At 36.2% G+C, this 19,560-nt stretch overlaps 1 protein-coding gene across 6 annotated transcripts in view; it reads right to left on the bottom strand.

Annotated features, from left to right (window-relative positions):
* Positions 1 to 19,560, bottom strand: part of NT5DC1 (5'-nucleotidase domain containing 1) — a 118,941-nt gene that overhangs the window by 8,454 nt on the left and 90,927 nt on the right. For all 6 annotated transcript variants that reach the window (XM_045544214.1, XM_045544219.1, XM_045544218.1 and 3 more), the window contains exons 7-10: positions 10,832 to 11,006; positions 8,936 to 9,033; positions 3,972 to 4,090; positions 2,658 to 2,819 (exon numbers count right to left, since the gene is read on the bottom strand). In XM_045544214.1, the coding sequence (XP_045400170.1) occupies positions 2,658 to 2,819; positions 3,972 to 4,090; positions 8,936 to 9,033; positions 10,832 to 11,006 (554 nt within the window). The remainder of the gene's footprint in view (positions 1 to 2,657; positions 2,820 to 3,971; positions 4,091 to 8,935; positions 9,034 to 10,831; positions 11,007 to 19,560) is intronic.

Below are 19,560 nucleotides of genomic sequence, written 5' to 3'. Positions count from 1 at the left end.
TATGTTAGATATCAATCTATTGTCAGTTTCAGTAGGCTGAGCCATATTAAAGTGTAGATGTTCACCAGTTTCAAACATACAAAAATAGCAATTTCACAAGGTTCAATCTATTAATAAATGGACGTTGCAAGACTCTTTCCCCTGTCTTTTGTCTCTTGGTTAACAGTATCCCAGGTATCTTGAACAAAAACATTTAATATTGATGCAGCCAGTCATCAGTTTTTCTACTTACTGGTGCCCTTTGAGTTCTAACTTAAGGAATCCTTCCCCACCCCGAGATCCCAAAAATACTTTCATAAATTTTCTGCAATAAATTTTATAGATAGTATGTTTTATTTTCAAATCTATAATCTGTTCAGAATTTATTTTTATATATAGGATGAGAAAGGGGCTCATCTTTATTTTTCTCCATATACTAAGACCACTTACTTACTGAATTGGCTATCCTTTCCTGATAATGCTCTATCATATACCATACTTAGATGGTAACTTTGAATGTGATACAGGGGCCTGTGTCCGGGTTTTTTTTTTTTCTGTCCACTGACTTTTTAATATTTTTGTCACCAGTTCTATATTAAAAAATATTACTGTGGCTTTCTAATGTGGTTAGTATCTGATAGGGTGAAATTCACTCTTTTCATTATTGTTTTCATAAAATTGTCTTAGCTATTTTAGGCCTTAAGTCTTCCATCTAACTGCAGAATCAGTTTGTGAAGGTCTACCCAAAATCCTCCTGGGATTTTGCATAACTTTACATTGACTTTACAAATAAATTTGAGAAGAACAGGTATCGATATAATTTTATATCATGCATAATTATGGTATATCTCTCCATTTATTCAAGTTGATATTCAGAATACTTAATACAGGCTTATAATTTACTCCATCAAGGTCTTATGTATTCATTAGGTTAATTCCTAGACAGTGATTTGTTTCTGTTGCTTTTACAAATGATTTGTTTCTCATTACAATTTGCAAGTGGTTACTGCTAGTATAGAGAACAGCTATTGATTTTTGAATGTTGATTTGGATCCAGCATTCTGACTGAACTCTCAGTTTGTTGATTCACTAAGGCTTTCTATGCTAATAATCACACAATCATGAAATAATAATTAGGTGTCATATCTTTTAATCTTATCCCACATTTTTTTTTCTGTTCTTGTGATGTTGGCCAGATCTCTGTTATACAGTGAAATTAATGTTTAGCTCAGAACCTTAAGGGGCATGTGTCTCCACTAAGTATGGCTTTTTCTCTCCTTAAATTTCTCCATTACATATTACATTACCACTGGGGTTTTGGTAGACAGCCTTTCTCTAATTAAAGGCTGGTATCTTTTTCTTGCCTGCTAAGAATTTTAATCATTAAAATGAATTATTTTTGCACTTGAATTTTATAACATGGTATTCTAAAAAGTCTGAAAATGCTTTTTATTTGTTTTTAGTTAAAATGAAGAAACACACAAATGAAGGAAGCAGAAAAAGAAAGTTCTTTTTCTTTTCGTACAGGAGGGTAGTCATATAGGACTGAGAGTGTACAAGTAATTACAAGTATAATAGACTTTTGATTTATTTCTGAAAATAAAAATAAATTAAATTATTCCTTAGTCTCTTTAACTAGGCTTACTTTAATCATTAAAATGTACCATTTTTGCTTAGCTGACCTCATGCTCCAATATAGTAGAGTGGATAATCAATTGATGTATCATGATTTTAGAAAAAGTTTTGTAGATAAGCCTTTAAAGTTCCATCTGAGATGCTCCCTATCCTTATCTTAAGCTTCTTGTCACATAGAGAGGTGAAAGTGATCCTCAAGTTCCAGATGGTTTTATCTAGAATGGAAATTACTGTAAATATCTGAGACATTAAATTCAAACCTAAGTGAAACAAAACATTAATCTCCATAAAATGTAGTAAATGTAAATGGTTCACAACATCAATCTTAAAATGATCTGGTTAACTTGATTTTTAATTATATTTTTAAAAGTTTACTTAGGCTGAATAAAGTAACTGGAAATACAAAATTAAATCCTTTTGCATTCAGACTTTGTACTTACCAAAGGACTGCACCTTATATATGTTCTGTGCTTGATATTTGATTGGAAAAACTAAAAACTGCATTTTTATTAACAATCACACAATAAACAGAAAACACCCTCATAGGTGTTTCCTTTTTAGCTCTCTCTTTTATGAACTGTTTTCCTCCTACTGCAGTAATTAAAGATATTTATATCTTTGTTCCCGCCACAGGGAAGCAGGAAAGAATCTGAACTCTCAGGGAGTGCTGTACTTACTGCTTGTTTTAGATGTGCTGCTCGGGCCTTTCAGAGGGAAACGTGCTGTGCTGTGCAGAACAGTCCCTGAACTTAGATACTAAAGCAGTCTGAATTTATAAACCACACAACTGTTTCATCTGCCTTAAATATACACAGAAAAATACATGATAGATTTTTCATAAAGCAGATAAAACAACTAAGTTGGCCCGAAACATCTGCTAGGGATGGGCCCAGCCATACAAATACTGCCTCAAAAACAACCTACAGGAACATGACGGCACTCAGTTTGACCAGGATAATTTTGGAGTCATGCAGTATAGAGAGACTTTAGATTTCAAACATAAACGTTTTTCTTTCAAGGAAAGAGGTGAAGGGAACCCTTACTTCATATTTTCCTTTCTTCTCTAGAGGCTCTGACTCCTCAGGCCTCTGACTCCTCGCAACTTCGTCCCCTCTGAGTTCTTCCAGTATGAGGACCGTCTCCCAGTTACTGTAGTGACAGGCTGGGAAAATATCTGAATGCATGCTGTCACCAAAATAAACAACCTGTAAGACACACAGCAAATCCTCTCTGAGGCACAGAATTGTGAAAAAGAGTAGTGTTCATTTCACGGAAGACAGAAGAAAATTCCTAAGCAGGCATCAGAGTACAGCAATAGAAAATTGCATAAACATCTTAAACTTCCTTGAATAACTTCACAGGTGACCATCGATTTGTTCCATTTGATTCCCTTGGCGCCAGGTTTGTTACGAAGTTGTACAGCACATTTGCAGATAGAAGAAAGAAGATGAGGAAATATATGATTTTATTCAATTTTCCTAAAGACGACACGAACATATGTTTACAATGAAACCTGCCCCTAGAATTGAAGATCTGATAAGATATTAGACACAACTTGTTATAGCAGGTTGCAGATTATAAAGAGTGCATATCGTTACCACTTTTCAAGAGAGTTTCTGGGTCTAACCCCAGATCTGCTGACACAGAATCTCTGCAAGTGGGGCTGGACATGTGGAATCTGGAAGGCTCCCTAGTATTCTGAAGCAAAACTCCATTGATCTAGTCCACTCCCTTCAATTTACAGATGAGAAAATAAGGTTAAGGGATATGAGAACTAGAACCTCCAAGTCAGGATGCTCCATCCACTTAACCTCTCAGGAGTCCCCAGGGGACTGTGGCCTTGTGGGAGTCAGCGGAGCAGGGCTTAGTTACCCCATGACCTCTGCTCCAGGGGCTCCTGATAAGTATTTTTTGGAAGGCAGGTTCTGCTGGTAGAGATGCACCAGTGCTCAACATCAACAGTGTGATCAAATTGCCAAAAGCAAGTGTATCTTCAGGCTAGTCTGTAGCACGCTTTCAACTAGTGCTTGTTTTATATAAAAAAACTTTTCTGATGGATTGTTATCAGGATATCATTCCTCAGCTATCCCACACACTCATCCGGTGTACCCCTTAGATCTGTGGCCCCCTGTGTGGAATCCTGGCTCTCCTCTGTCACAGATAAAGACCCCCTCTACATGGACAAAGGAAAGGCTTATTTAAGCAGAAGAGGTAAGAGGAGAGATCTGGTAGATGGACAGAGGCAGATGATTCCCTCATAGTTATCTAAGCTGAATGCACTGAGAATTATGGGGTCAGTTTACAAACACTTATGTCTGCAATTGGGCATCAAGAATTCTGCCTCGATCAGAGAATACCTTGGGTTCAGGTTTGCCAGTCATTTTCTTCAGAAGTTCATAGAGGTGGCCAACATTCCCTTGGGAGTACCAGCCAGGTTTTTCCAGGGATGGCAGCGCCTCCTGCTCCTCATCATTCTCTGAAAATACAGTTTGACAATCATTTACTTCTTAATCAAGTGAGAGGACTCAGTTGGGCAGATCACACTTAGGGCATGGCTGTAGGACATGTACCAAAAGGAACCATGTGGGGAAGGGAGCTGGCATTCAGTGAGCATCTACATATTATAAGCACTTTATGGACACGTATTTTTAAATCCTATGGCCTTCTTAATTGGGGAAAACAAGGTTGAGAGAAGTTATTTTGCCCAAGATCTCAAAGCTGGCAAGTGATTTATTCAGTGATTAGATAGATGTCTGCTTGCTCCGCTTTTGCAGACCAGTTTACTAAACAAACAACATAATGGAAGCTATTAGGTCCTATTTGTTTAGAATTGGCGGTGGGGGAGATAGGTTTTTATCAGCAGTCTTTTAAATTCAGGCTTACATTTCACACTCTAGGTGCTTCCCATGCTTTCCTCTAGTCCCAGCCCAGGGTGGCCGTGTGGGGACTAAAAGGACTATCTGATGCCAGAGCAGAAGTCTGTGGACTGTTCCAGGCTGTCCTCTCCGGCATATTACTTCCTCATCCTCACTTCTGTTAAAGCAGGGCTGGTGAAAGAGGTAAAATGTCTTTGCGACTCTGGATCTGGCCAACTACTATATACCTTATACACAGGCTGAAAGGTGAAGACAATCTGCTCATTAGCAAGATGATGAAGGAAGACTCAGGCAGGTGTCACAAAATGGATGATATACCAGAGGAGATTTGGGTAGCTATTGGCACAGCTTTGAAAACTGTATGGGAAAAAAAAATCTCTTTTTTTCCACATTAACTGTACAATTTAGATTTTAAGAGGACTTCTTTGGTCCTCTCTGCCGTGCCTCTAAGAAGAATCCTAATGAGATATAGTCCTACGTTGTATACCGAGGTGGTATATATAGTAGCTTACGTAATAACAGACCTCTTTAAGGGAAGAAATACGACATTAACAAAACGAAATTGCTGCGGTCCCTGCCAGAAGGGACAAATGAGGGGTCCTAAAGATTAAGCTTCACTGGCTTCAGTATTAGTCAATCCTGGAGCAGGACAGGTAGAAACAAAGGGTCTATCTAGAAAGAAGACGGCAAAAGTAGGTAAGTCAGTTATGAAAGATATATCTCTGGCACTCTTAGTACCTTTAACTAAAATCTCATTCCCCTTAAAGAAACTATATGCAAAAGTCACAGGTAACTACCCTAAATCTCTGCTTAGTTTATAACATAAACCACCTTGAATAAGGTACCAGAGAATTTAAGATTAATAAACGAAATGTTGGTCACTATAATTGTAATGGAATGTAATTTATTAATCCTATGACAAAAAAAGAATCAAATATGTCACAATAACACGAGGTGAATTTCTATATAACCTCAGATATTTTGAACAAGGAACTCTAAAAACACATTTATAGATAATTAAAACCACATCAGAGCAACTGGCAGCTTATGGTCAAGAAATATTTATGCCTATCTCACTGCCATTTCAGCAGTTATTTTAAAATTCTTCTGCACAATCAAATGAAAATCCCACTACTCTCTAAAGAATAGGCAGTAAGCCAAACCATGTACTAGCCTAATATTAAAAGGCTCTAGTAAGATTCAGTACTTCCCTGAAGCAACACAGTGAAAAGGGATTACTTCTCGTGTCTGCCTGTCTTTATTTATTCACTAGAATGTCTTACTGTGTAAATAATGTAGGTTTGATGGCAATTGGAGAATGAATAATTTAGAGAAATACTTTTGAAAGCTGATTTACATTTGATATGTAGATACTTTGCAAGAGAGGTGAAGAAAGAAATCTTTCTACTGCTTATTAAAAATGATTTCTAGAATAATTGCTCAAATGTCAGAACTCAGTAATTTAATGAGAAACAAAAAATCCAAATCAAACCAAAACAAAAACACTCACTTTATACAAACATCACCTACCCTCCCTGTTTCTAGCCCCTATACTGGAAGCTCCCTTAAAGGATAATTAATCCATGAAGGCAGCTTCAGTGGTTCTAGCAGAACCTCCACAGCTAAAAGCTGTGGGACTCAGAAAATTATTAATTCTCTTAGCAGAGAGCCTATGAGGTCAGTGAAAGCAAGAGAGCTGAGGAGAAAGCTGTATGGCCCAGAGGAACAAACTCATGGAAGTTTCAAGTACAGTGTTCACGGATCCAAGCAGGGCACTCACACTCCTTTTCATGGTCTTTAGGAAATAGTTACATGAACTTCTATTTTCACGTAATATTAAAGAGTGTGCCCTGCAAGGAGAACAATGAGGACACTGATTTCAAAACATTCAATTAAAAATATGTTAGAAGATATGGAAAGATACAGAAAAAAATAAAAGAGGGCAAAGAGTATAGAAGGTGACTATGATCTGTTCCCTCAGTTTTAAAATAAGGACACTAACAATGCTCACCTCACGGAGTGGTTATGTAAATAAACTATTACAGATAAAGATGAAACACATGGAACAGTGCCTGCCACACAGTGTTTGTGAACTCAGCTGTGATCCCTTCAACTTACAAGTGAAGAAACTGATAATCTGGAAAAGTTAAGGAATCTGTCCAAAGTCACCTAATTGTTATGATCAAAGCCAAGCCAAGAATGCTTCTTGCTGTCTTATTTCTTGAAGGACTTCAAATTGGGGCTGGAAGACATAGAATAAGATGACAGGCCCAGAGATCATCTCAGAATTTGAATTCCTGTACCTTAATGTGGCTCATGGTATTGCCACAAACAAGAAACTAAAGCACAAGACAAAATTTTATCTGGCAGCCCTGAAGGCACCTGTAAGCTAACCATTCTTACCCTGAAAGGAGCCCCAGCCTATTCCCTGTGACATTTTCAGACATGCCCAAATTCAGTGCTGTTTACAGTTTTCCATTTATATCAAAAACAGGTTAGCAATGGATAGGGAAGGGGAACTTTAGAATGCATTCTATCTCCCTCAAATTCACTGACAAAACACTATTTTACGAAGAATGCAAACTTGTATTATTTTCCTAAAATTCAATTCTGTCACAGCTTTAGTTTAAAGCAATCCCAATAGCTAGGTAAAACACATTAATTGAAGAAATCTTCCTATGAAAATATATTATTAGGGGCCGGGCGAGGTGGCTCTATGCTATAATCCTAGCACTCTGGGAGGTCGAGGCAGGATAGCTTGAGGTCAGGAATTCGAGACCAGCCTGGGCAAAAGCAAGACCTTGTCTCTACTAAAAAATAGAAAGAAATTAAGTGGACAACTAAAAATATATAGAAAAAATTAGCCAGGCATGGTGGCACATGCCTATAGTCCCAGCTACTCGGGAGGCTGAGGCAGGAGGATCACTTGAGCCCAAGAGTTTGAGATTGCTGTGAGCTAGGCTGACACCACGGCACTCTAGCCCAGGCAACAGAGTGAGGCTCTGTCTCAAAAAAAAAAAAAAAAAAGAATAATTTTTTATACCAAAGTTCTATAAAATGTCCAAATTATTCCTCAAATCCCTTAACTGAATGACTCACAGATGTTTGGGTTATCAGATAACTACAAAGGAGAAAAACTCACATGAGACCAAAGTTCAAACTTGTTCCTATGGCCTATAAACCACTGAAAATATTGACTTAATGAAGTTAAGAAGCAAATGAGGGTGGATAGAGATGGAGGAGCTGCCAATTTAGGGAGTTAGTAAATCAAACTATTAATAAAACTCTTCTGAAAACTGTAGTTCGAACTTGGTGGGGAAGATTGCTGACCAGAGACAACAGCTGCCGGAGCATCTCAGTAAGGAGAAATTTTAGATGGAAGAGACAAAACGAACAAACAGATAAATATAGATTGGGGGTGGGTCTGAGGGAAGGGTACCAGAACCTTCAGGAGACTCCTGGCCCAGTTTGTTTAAACAATGCCGAGCATCTGAATCAAAAGTAAAATAAATTATAAGGCATTTATTACAGTGGACGCTTATATGTGTTATGCATATTATATACATATATAATATGTTAATTTTTATCATTCTTTTTTAAACACAGCTAGATCACCATATAGGTCTATAAATTTTACTTGTTAATGATCTTATATGCATTTATATGTATTTATAACCATTCACTGTGTTTCAACTTCTAACCATTCCTGGGTTTAGTTTAGATGTTCATCCCCTAAGAGAACTTCTGAATGGTCCTCAAATGTTAATATGTCACTGAGCTTATTTGACATCTACTTAAATAGAAACAAAAGACATGACAGATATCAACAACCAAACTCACTGCCTTTCACTCCCCCAAATGCATCACTCCTCCATTCCTGACCAGGCTCCACTTTTTATTCATTTACATATTTATTCAAGAAGCTTTCAGAGAGCACCTACCTGCGTACCTTACTCTGCTATTATCATTCTTTTTCATCTGCAAAATTTGATCACTCTTTTCAATCCACCTCTCTCCCTATCAGTCTCTTCTGTTAATACATGAGTGACAGTTATAAGTATCCTTCCTTGAAGGCTTTGCCTCTTCCCCAGAGAGAGGACTGTTTCATGTGTTAGCATCCTCATGTATTCTTCAGGCACTTTTCTTCCAGAAAATAACCCAATTGACTTATTACAATTAATTCATCCCTCAAATATTTATTTAGGCCCTAAAAACTAATGTAAAGTCCATGTTCTTCATTTTTAAAGTCAGGGATAGACTGACATAAAACAAATAAATATGATATAAAGTGGTAGAGTAAAATTTAATACAAACATAGGTTTACCTTCTTTCTCCCCCATGAGAAGAAAGAAAACATGGTATTGCATCTAACACAGTGCTTTGCACACAGCACAGTGCTTTGCCAACAGGTACACAGAATAAGAAAGAAACCAAACGTAACTTACCGAGTGTCCGGAAAGGCCTCTGACATGGTATATGGGAGAAAAAGCCAGGCTTCAATGCATTTGTAATCACAATGTCAAAAAGGTCTGCAAAATCATTCCTAAAAAGCAACAAAATTTTTCATAAATTTATTTTAAGGAAATAGAAAGGGTCCATATAAAACAGAACTTTACCTATCTATTTTACCACCAGCATCATTTCTTATCTTTTGCTTAACCTTTACATGCTTTATATTTTTCTTATACATTTTCAGGTGAATACTAAACTGGAAATAGAAGATGGCTGAGCACTAGTCTTCCTGACAACTTCTTGAAGTATAAACATCAGCAGGAAAAAAAAATGGTACATCAACTCTAGGTACTGAGCTGCCTTTTCTCATGATGGTAATAGTTACAGTGATGAATTCAATAGTTTTTAACAGCTAGAAATATTTGGGAGCTATGTCTTCAAATTTGGGGACTGAAATTTGTCTGGATTTATTAGCTTAAAGAAAGAGTTAATAATTTTGTTTGTTACATGGGTCCTACAGAAAGCAGCATTATAGGAAGTCAGGTGAAATCTTCCAGAGAATGCTCAAAAAGATATTTTATTTTGAAAATCAGTGTAGTCTGTAATGTGGCAATGTTTAAATGATCACTACTAATGATTTTTAATCTGTACTTCGTATTCATTAAGGATTATTTGAGATGACAAAGGAAAGGCAGTCCTTCTTCCTGAGGGGCTCACTGTCACATTGGGGACACAGTATTTGCCTAACATTCCAGAATATTTTTACAAATCAAAAGAGCAATAAATAGAAATTAAGATGAGAAGAAAAATTTTGATCATCTATGCTAAGGAAAAAGGAATGAAAACTCCTGAGTGTTTATTCTAAAGCACAGTCCCACTACCAGGGCAGTACATGTCTCTATAAGAGGCATCTTCCAAGGCATCCAGGACTTAAGCCTTAATTCACTTTAAGGATCCCAAACCTATGTATTATTCAGAAGGCAGAAAATCCCCTCACAGATAGCAAGTATATCATAGAACAAACTATACCCACACACATGCTCAGGAACGTGGAAATCACGAGGCTAAGAAAGTTGGTGGAGGTCAGTTTTGCTCCATACTCATGGCAATATAGTATTTACTAAAATCTGAGGAAACGTTAGAAGAGATCTAGCAGCCCATTGTAGAATCTTGCTCTGACCATGGACATTTCCAGGTATAGCCCACAGGAATGACAAAGATAAGTATGAACACATTGAAACTATCAACTGCTCTCATGCTTTACTACTGCTATTTAAATACCCCCACATACCTATGAGGTATTATTGTACCATTTTTAAGATGAGGACGTTGAGGCTTAAAGAGGTTACAAAATCTGCCTCAGGTCACATAGTAAGTTGTACAGCAGCCCCAAGTCTGTCTTATTTTAAAGTCTATGCACTTATACTTCCTTGATTTTCGTGGGTATCTACTGCATCCCTGGCTGTGCTAAATGGTAAAAGTACATCTTAATAGCTTCACATTGAAATGGCTACAGAGAAGCTGTACTCCAGGTATCTGTCCTGGAGTGTAATCTCCAATTCACTGTCCCTCAGTAATCACCCAAGCTGAGAAACCAAATTCATGGAAGACTGAAGGATGTACAGTCTATTCACCTTTCAGAAAACCTAAAGGCCAGACCATTAGTGAGCTATGAGCATACTGGCCCCCAGTACCACTGCTTTGCTAAAATGTACTTGGGGTGGGTTGCTGTTGGCAGATATTGAGGTATGTTATAAGAAAAAAAACAACTATGACTCAGCATTGTTTAATATAATGATATAGGCAGGGCTGATGCTTTTAAAAAAGCACTGGGGTAATTTGCTATCAGTTTTTATAAGACAATGAAAATGAAACAAGTCATCACTTACCCAAGGATATAGTCACAGAGCAGTCTACAGTAATCACTGTGAGAACTGGTAATTAACAAAAGAATTTTTCCTGCATTCTTTAGCTGTCGAAGCCACTTTTTAACAGATTCAGGACAACTGTGTAAATATCTGCCTGGATCTCTTTTTATTTCTGGGAAATACATTCCAGAGTTTTCTGAAAAATAGAAATATCAGAGATTTTTCTTTTTAAAATATTTTTGACACTGAATATTCTCAAACAAGTTAATCGCTTTCAAACCTACAGATAAAAGGATAAAGACTAGGTTTGAACAACTTAGGAATGATACCCGTACCAACTAGTTTTTAAGAATAATTTTTGTTCTTTAATTAAAAATATGATGGTTTAAAATGTCAGTTGATAGTATTGGTTAGCTATTTGAAAGGAACTAATAAACTGTTCAAACAGGTAACATAAGAAACACAAAATAAGTAGCATTTTCAAACCAGTGAAAACCTTACTGCATTTGGCATATCAATTATTAATAAATATTCTTGTAATTATTCAACATATATTTGCTGAATACAGATAAGAAACAAATAAACATTCAGATAATGTACCAGAAACACATCTTTGGCATGAAGTAGCTGAGAAGGGAGCTAGATTCCTTAGAGGGACAGTAGTGTTGTTTCAGACAGAACCCATACGAGGGGAACCGGTCTATAGCCTCTGAGAAGTGCTGAGATGTCAAATGGAAAAACCAGAGCAAAACAAGCTAGAAGAGGCCAAAAGGCACTGCAGTTGACAGGAAAGACGGAAGGGCCTGAATCACTGAACTGGGACTGCTGGTTCTGTCCCTTTAGAGAGTCCAAAGGGTCAGGCTGAGCTCCGAGGCAGATGGTGGCAATATCTACGGACAGCATGGCTAGATTCATCGATAGTGCTTGACTCAGTTCCTTTAAAGTTGTGGGTACTTAGCAGACAATTGCAGATTTGGTTGAAATGCTACTAGATTCATAAAGCATTTTGGAAACACTGTTCTCTGAGCATGATAGAATTAATAAGTAGATACAGAGAATCCATGTTCTTACTTTCTCTAACAGCTAGGAAAAGGACACATGCATAGACAAAACAATAGGTTAAAGAGCTTGTACTGAAAGACAAATTCTGCAATAACTAGATATGGGATGCATTTGTAACTTTGTCCAATGTGATGCACTTGAAATAACTGAAATGAAAGGTATATTTCAAGAATATCAGGACAGAAAAGACTCTCTAAGTGAAACTAACAAACAAAACAAAAGGTGGCAAATACTGTTGTCTGCTTGACTAAATCTACTCCTCAGTTTCCTTGCTGGACAGTTCTCTGGTTTTATTTGAGGTTTCCTCCTCCTTTGGGAGGATCTGAGTCTCTCTCAGTCTACGCATATGGTAGCAATTTCCTTCCCTTGCCAGTGAATTGTTGAGGAAGTTCAGCAGACCCCGTCATGGCAAGGAGACCTACGATCAACTTTGCTAGGAAATTTTGAAGTAATGTATACCACTGACTAAAAGTAACATACAATGGGGAAAAATGTCCTCTCTTCTACTACTGGAATTTGCCACAGTTGTAAGTTCAACTTAGAACTGCAGTAGCTTTCTTCAACACAAAGCATAAGTCTGACATACCAGGGATGGCAGAGTGGAAATATGAAAGGAACCTGGGTTCCTGATGACATCACTGGGTTTCTGATTAAGCATCTGAACTAACCACCATTGGAAGTAGCAACCAACCTCTGGGCAACATCTGGTCATGTGAAATAACTCAATTTAACAATAGCTTAAACATTAAGGATATTTACTATGTACAACTTAAAGCATCTTGATTAAGAAAATAACACATTGCAAGAATATCATACCCAGACCCCAAAAAATAACAAAACAAAGAATATGTTACAATGTGAGAATAATATTCAAACATCAGGGGACCAAGAACAAAAAAAGTCTGTGCTCTTCTTGTAGTTTGTCCTGCAGGAACCTTTGTGTGTAAATCTCTGGGATCTCTTGCTATTCCAGAAATTATATATTAATAATACCCCTTAAAAAATTAAAATATAGTTTCTGTTTTCCAGAAAGGGTACTAGTAAGAAAAGGCCAATTTAAGAAAGAGATAATAATAAAGCTAAATGGTTAAGAATTGAATAGTTTGATGAGTGAGTGGACAACTACCAAGGTAATTTCAGAGGCTATGTCTCTCTCGGAACTTATTATACCTAATGGAGTCATATGTGAGACTATTTCACTCAGAAGAACAAACCTTTTTTCGTGAGAGGAATTTTGTGGGCTGCATAACAAAAGATTTATAGCACGTAATGCTGAAAACAGTTAAATAGAGTTAAACTTCTGAATTCATAAAAAAACTGCTAAGTTCTTTTTTTCTTAGCTACATGTGCTTAGTGCCATCTAGTGATCAAAATATAAATTACTATTAAAAAGCTACTGTTAACATTTCTAAGCCAATAAAAAATAAAGCATATACATTTAAATATTGTATTATAAATATCTTACCTAGATTAATTTTATTAGTATCTCTTAATTAGTAATGCCTAACTCAAAGGAGTGCAAACGTAATAGTTTAATCAGAAAATTACTCTCATAACCAATAATGGAGATCTTTGTTTTGTCCATAAGCTAGATTGAAATGAGCAAACTAAAAAAGACAAGCCCTGTACAATTAGATACCCAATGGTTTATGGGTTGCTCTTACTACAAAAGATCACTGGAGAAAATATTTTTGTCCCCTTGTAACCTCAAATCATTAAAGGAAGGAGATGAAATTACATGAATAGACACTCATCTTTTTATTGAAATAAATCAAGCTATTAAACCAAAGGAAGAGTTATATTAAACATACTACACTGAATTATAATTGTCTATTAAATTATTTTCCAAAAGAGACTGTAAACTCTCAAAGGCAAGAAATATATCTGCTTGGCATGGAGCAGGCATTCAATGCATGAATACCTAAATTAGCCCAGGGGCAGATCCAGGAACATTTGTTTCCTTACATTCTAACATAATTTGTAACATATAGCCAACCGTGAATGACAAAAAAACTGTATTATTCATGTACTCTCAAAGTTACCCTAATGTACTCTTTCATTTTTTTTACCCTTGTTGAAAAAAAAATCATGTTTAATTATGATACTAAAAGATTAACACTGATTGAACAAAACAGGGAATTTAGATCTAAGGTGGAAAGAAATGGTATTGCTTGTTCTTAACTCACAAAGTAGCCTGCGTTTTCACTTGACCTCTAAAGGAATTCTATTTCACTGCCACTTTGTGTAATTCATTTTCCTGGCCTTTCCACCTCTCTTATATCTTTAGATGCTGGTATTTTCTATGTCCAGTTGGAATTAAAATACATTTTTAAAAAAGTTGATTCTAAAGAATAAAAGTTTAGCTTTCCTATGTTAAAAATTTGGTTAATATAGAGTCACGGAAAAATAGCAAACTGTTGGAACAGTCTAATATGCACATAAAATGGCCTGAATATATTAAACAGGATTTAGGGACCTCTTGTAGCAAAAAAAGAAATTAGTACAGCTTGAATATCAAAAATACTTTTTAGTTTAACAGACAATTCTGCCACATCACTATTTCTAGCATCACTGACTAAGTAAGCATTTTTCTTGTTAACTGTGTAACTACTGTTCGTGTGATTTGTGGCTAGAGTTTTCAAAGCTGCTGTCTAAGAGGATTAGAGATACCGGATGCTAACACCTTCACCCTCAGCCTCCATCTAAGGTTTGTTGCTATTTCCATTGCAGAACATAATTTAGGAGAGCTTTAAATATTTATAATCTATACAAGTTATATAAGACCATGCTAGTGAACACCTAAAATGTTTAGTTATGAATTGTTTAAATTTACTTGCTGTAGAGATAATATAATTAATTTCTGAAAAAATATAAAACTTTTTCTTGGCTAAGAGACACTGAAATATTTTTTGGAGGATAAAAGATAAATTGCTTTTATTTATAGAGGGCAAATTATAAAATTGGAATTTAATATTGAAACAGATTTTCTGTTTATATAACAGAGATAGAGTTTTTTAATCTATTTAATGTTTTATTTATAAATAAAGAAATCTAGAATATTTAGATTGAGTAAAGTGAAAATCTATATGCTAAATATAATGCTTAGAAAAGGATACCAAATAAGAATTGGGAGATGAAGTATATAATGTATTAAAAAACATAATATATAAAATTTATATTTTAAAAATATCTGACTTCTGGCTCTGTAATTTAATTCACATACCTCTGCCCTACCACAAAGATTCTGATAATTGGTCTGGGCTAGGCCATCACCTTGGTATTTTTTTTAAAGCTCCCCAAGTAATTCTAACATGCCACTAGGATTAAGAATTATTACTCTGAAATGTAAGAGCTAGGACTCTTACTATTATTATCTGTATATCTTGCTTGTTTCCCTGGAAATCATAGGTTCTCAGAAGGGAGAGACTTCTTAATTTTATCGTATCTTTATGACCTAACACATATCCTTGTACATAATAGGCAATCAACACATATTGACTGCTGCTGATTATCTTAAATGTCATTGTGGATGATGATCTTTAAAATGTTTACTTACTTTATACCAATGAAACATGGTATTCTAGATTAGTTAAGCATTCTAAGTATATAATGATAGATTTCATACCTATGGACTGGAGAATTACTGGGAAAAAAAGGACATGGAATTCTTTCAGAGAAAAATCATTCAAACAGTTTAAATGAACACAAGAACAAGCCAAAGAGACATATCTCTCTAAAGCTTGGACCAAATACAGTCTATAAACATGGTTTTTGGTCATCAATATTTTTAAATTTTCGGATGTTGATGTCTTTGGATAGGATTACATATGTATTCTAATAGTTTACCACAATCTGCACCATATGTATTGTATTACACTTGGCCTAGTCAGCTCCCCTGTTGCCATCAGAGTTCACAACCTATGTTTTCTTCTATCATGCCGATATGAGTCATTCTAAAAGAACTTAGTTTCCTCTTTCTGACATGGCAACTGGACAGCTATTATGTTTTTGGTGAAAAATGATGTAAATCTAGAGAGAGGTTTTAAAAGCCTGCCTGGTCTTACGGAAAATATAACGACTCCTTGATGAAGACACGGACAGTGGGGAGGGATAGCATATGCATGTGATGACAGAATCACATACAGTAACATCTGGAAAGGCTGTAAGGTTGACAAGGTGACTTAGTGAGGTAAAATTTTATAGGGATAGATGTAACATTGTTAGGTTGAAAACTCAGGCACATATGTACAGCAACGGAGGAGCTGTTGCTTTTCAGCAACTTCAAAATATAGAGTCTATAATCAGCTCAAGGTCCACGGTATAGGCAAAGTGTAATTAAAAAGTTTAGGACCATGTCTTACAACTTATTTAGTTAATTTTACATACTTTTGACATTGTCATCTTTTTCAAAAAATATCTGTACTCTAGAAAGTTGGGTAAGAAGAATATGTCCCCCTTCAGAACCCCAGGTATTGGATCTTCATATGTTCTTCATTAGCCACTTAGGTGATTAGACTGTGCACACCCAGGGAAGCAACAATTCCCACTTTTTCATCAGACTAAACCTGGATCATCAGGTTCAAATGTGGATGACACTTTTCAAGAGGCAGTGTGTCCAAAAGAGAATGACTATGTCAACACATGGGCATGGACATCGATGAAAGACCTTTTGTTTTTTTAAAGTTTTTTTTTAAATTTCAGAATATTATGGGGGTACAAACGTTTTGGTTACATGAATTACTTTTGTACAGTTTGAGTCAAAGTTATAAGTGCCCATCATCCCGATAATGTGCATTGTACCTGTTAGGTGTGAATTTATCCGTCCTCTCAACCCCCTCTCCCCTGCTTGATTTCTACAGAATTTTACTACCATATGTGCACATGAATGTTGATCATTTAGTTCCAATTTAACAGTGAGTACATGTGGTGTCTGTGTTTCCATTCTTGCGATACTTCACTTAGGAGGATAGGAAAGAGCTTTTTTGAAAAAGAGAAGGCTTGTGTTGGGAACAGGAATGAAGAGAAGGAAAAGAATATGAGAGCTGAACATTCAAATATAAGAACAAAGACAGTGCTAAGGGCAACTGGAACTAGGGGAGGTAGTAAGTTATGGTGCCTGAATCTGTGATCCTCAAACCCTGGAGCACGACAAATACCCTGTAGTACTTGCAGCAAATATCAGTTCCTGTGCCCTACCTAGGAATCTCTGGTGGGGACCCAGAGAGTCATATCTGACTAATCAGGCATTTAAAAACCTGTAAAATAGGTGGCCTGAAAGGACCATTTTAATTCTACAGTTGCCTGAGTCTATGCCTCAGTGGTGATGTCCAGTCAGGTAACTCTTTAGTCACAACAAACACCCATTTCCAGTGTTTCTCCTCTTTTAACATGTCTCTTTTCTTTATGTATATTGTCTTTCAAAAACAGTATTTCTGTAGAGTAGTAGTTCTCAAACTTTAGGGTAAATTAGAATCACCTGGAAAGCTTGTTCAAACACTCCCAGAGTTTCTGATTCAATAGGTGTGGGGTATGGCCTGAAAATGTGTGTTTCTAACAATTCCCCAGGACAGCTGACAGTTGAAGGACCACACTTTGAGAATTACTGCAGTACAATACCCTTATAATACCCTTATAAAACCAGATAGCTTTTTGAAAGCAGTTTTCTCCTAGTGGAACTTGATCTTCACTATTTTGGCTAGAAGTGCAAAAACCAGATTAAACATATTTAATATTATCTGATGAAAATTCTTAAGCCTGTGTCTATGTTAAAATGGATCTAGAGCTGGGTGTGGTGGCATGAGCCTATAGTTCCAGCTACTCAGGAAGCTGAGGCAGGAGGATCGCTTGAGCCCAGGAGCTTGAGTCCAGCCTAGGAAACATAGTGGGATTCCATCTTTAAAAAAAAAAAAAATGGATCTAAGCCAAAAAGGTTTTAAGTTTTTAAAAATGATTTTCATTTCCTTTATATGAAGGATCTATGCAAGCGTGAAAATCTGATAGACTGTTTTTCACTGTACTATTTTACATTTGTTTTAATTTATCAGCCATGAGAACACTAATTTTGTGTAGGTAAAGTGGAAGAAGCAAGGCTTTGGAGTTAGACTGGCCTAAGTTTGAATCCCAGGTTTGCTATTTACTATATTGAGATTTTTGAAAAAGCCACTTAAAATTTTGATTCTTAATGTCTTCATATACAAAACCTTATATTAAATTATGGAGAAGAATAAATAAGTAATGTGGGTCACCTCACAGTGCCTGGCACAAAATCCCCAATAAGAATTCCTTTCCACCCCATCCACTTACCTAGACACAACTGTTTCTGAACTGTTGTAGGAAGCCCAGCTCTAGAGGTGAAATAGCCAGGATCCTGTGACTTACTGCACTTGTAAAAGCAGAGTTATTTTTTAGTAAAGCTTATTATAATTGAAGGGGCATTTTCATGTTCTCCTACATGCAATTTGCATATAGAATACATGGTCAATTTGTTGTACATATTTTATATCATTGGAAGACGTGTGGTGGGTTGGGTTTCCAAATGGACACAATAATATCTCCCACCTCACATGTGTCTAGAACTGGAGTTGATTGCTCCATTCCTTTGAATCTGGGCAGGACCTTTTACTGCTCTAACCAATAGAATGTGGCACATGTTACACTGTGTTAGTTCCTGGTGTAGCCCTTAACTGGCCTGGCAGCTTCAACTCCCTATCTGTTGGAAGCCAGGTACCGTGTAAGATGTTCAAGCAATCTAAGACCACCATGCTGTGAGGAGCATGTCAGACAAAGAACTTACATGCAGATGCTCCAACAGCAAGCCCCAGCTGAGTGCTAAGCTAACAGCTTCCACTGCAAGACATACAGTGAGCCCCCTTGGACATCCAGCCCAGTCAAGCCTTCAGATGACTGCAGCCCCAGCTGACACCTGTCTGTAACTGCAGGAGAAATCACAAGTGAGAAGCTCCCAAATGAGCCCCAAATCATCAGTGACAATAATGAATTGTGGTTTTAAGCTACTAAGCTTTGTAGTGGTTTTCTATGGAATAACAGATAAGCAAGACAAGATTCCTTAGAATGGAGTCAAAATTTTAATTATTATCTCTATACAATTCAAGATAAATTAAGAAAACATTTACAAATCCTTCTAGAAACATATGAAATAAAAATAAACAGGCTCTAAATTGTTTTTCTTCACCTTTAAAAAATTACTATTATGTGATAGTTATATATAATACTATTGTATATAAATTTACAAAATGTAAATACATGAATAGTTTATGTCAGCATAAATCTTTTAAACAGCTAAAACCCCCCAAATTAACAAGCATTTAAGGTAAATTCTACATAGTACTTCTGACTTCAAAATGTACTTCATCTACTTCAAATATGAGATATTTAGAAATTGAAAATGACGTGAATAACCTCCTGAAATACAGATAGATTATGGCAGTAAAAATGAATCTCTTGGGATGTCTGCCCCTGCCCCACCCCCATTAAATCTCAACTCAAAAACGTCCGATATTTCTTCAAAAAATAGATTGGTCTTCAAAGAAATATGCATTTTAAAGATCAAATTTTATCACAAGGGTGCACTGTTTCCTCACTTACTTTAGTTCAAATATCCTCAGTGTCTTCAGAAATATTTTTTCTTACTAATAAAGCCAAAAGTATGGAGAGCTATATCTCACTTA

Source organism: Lemur catta, chromosome 2 (assembly GCF_020740605.2).
Source record: "Lemur catta isolate mLemCat1 chromosome 2, mLemCat1.pri, whole genome shotgun sequence".
Taxonomy (NCBI): Eukaryota; Metazoa; Chordata; class Mammalia; order Primates; family Lemuridae; genus Lemur; species Lemur catta.
Note: the sequence above shows the minus strand (reverse complement) of the source record. Positions and strands in the feature narration are given on the sequence as shown.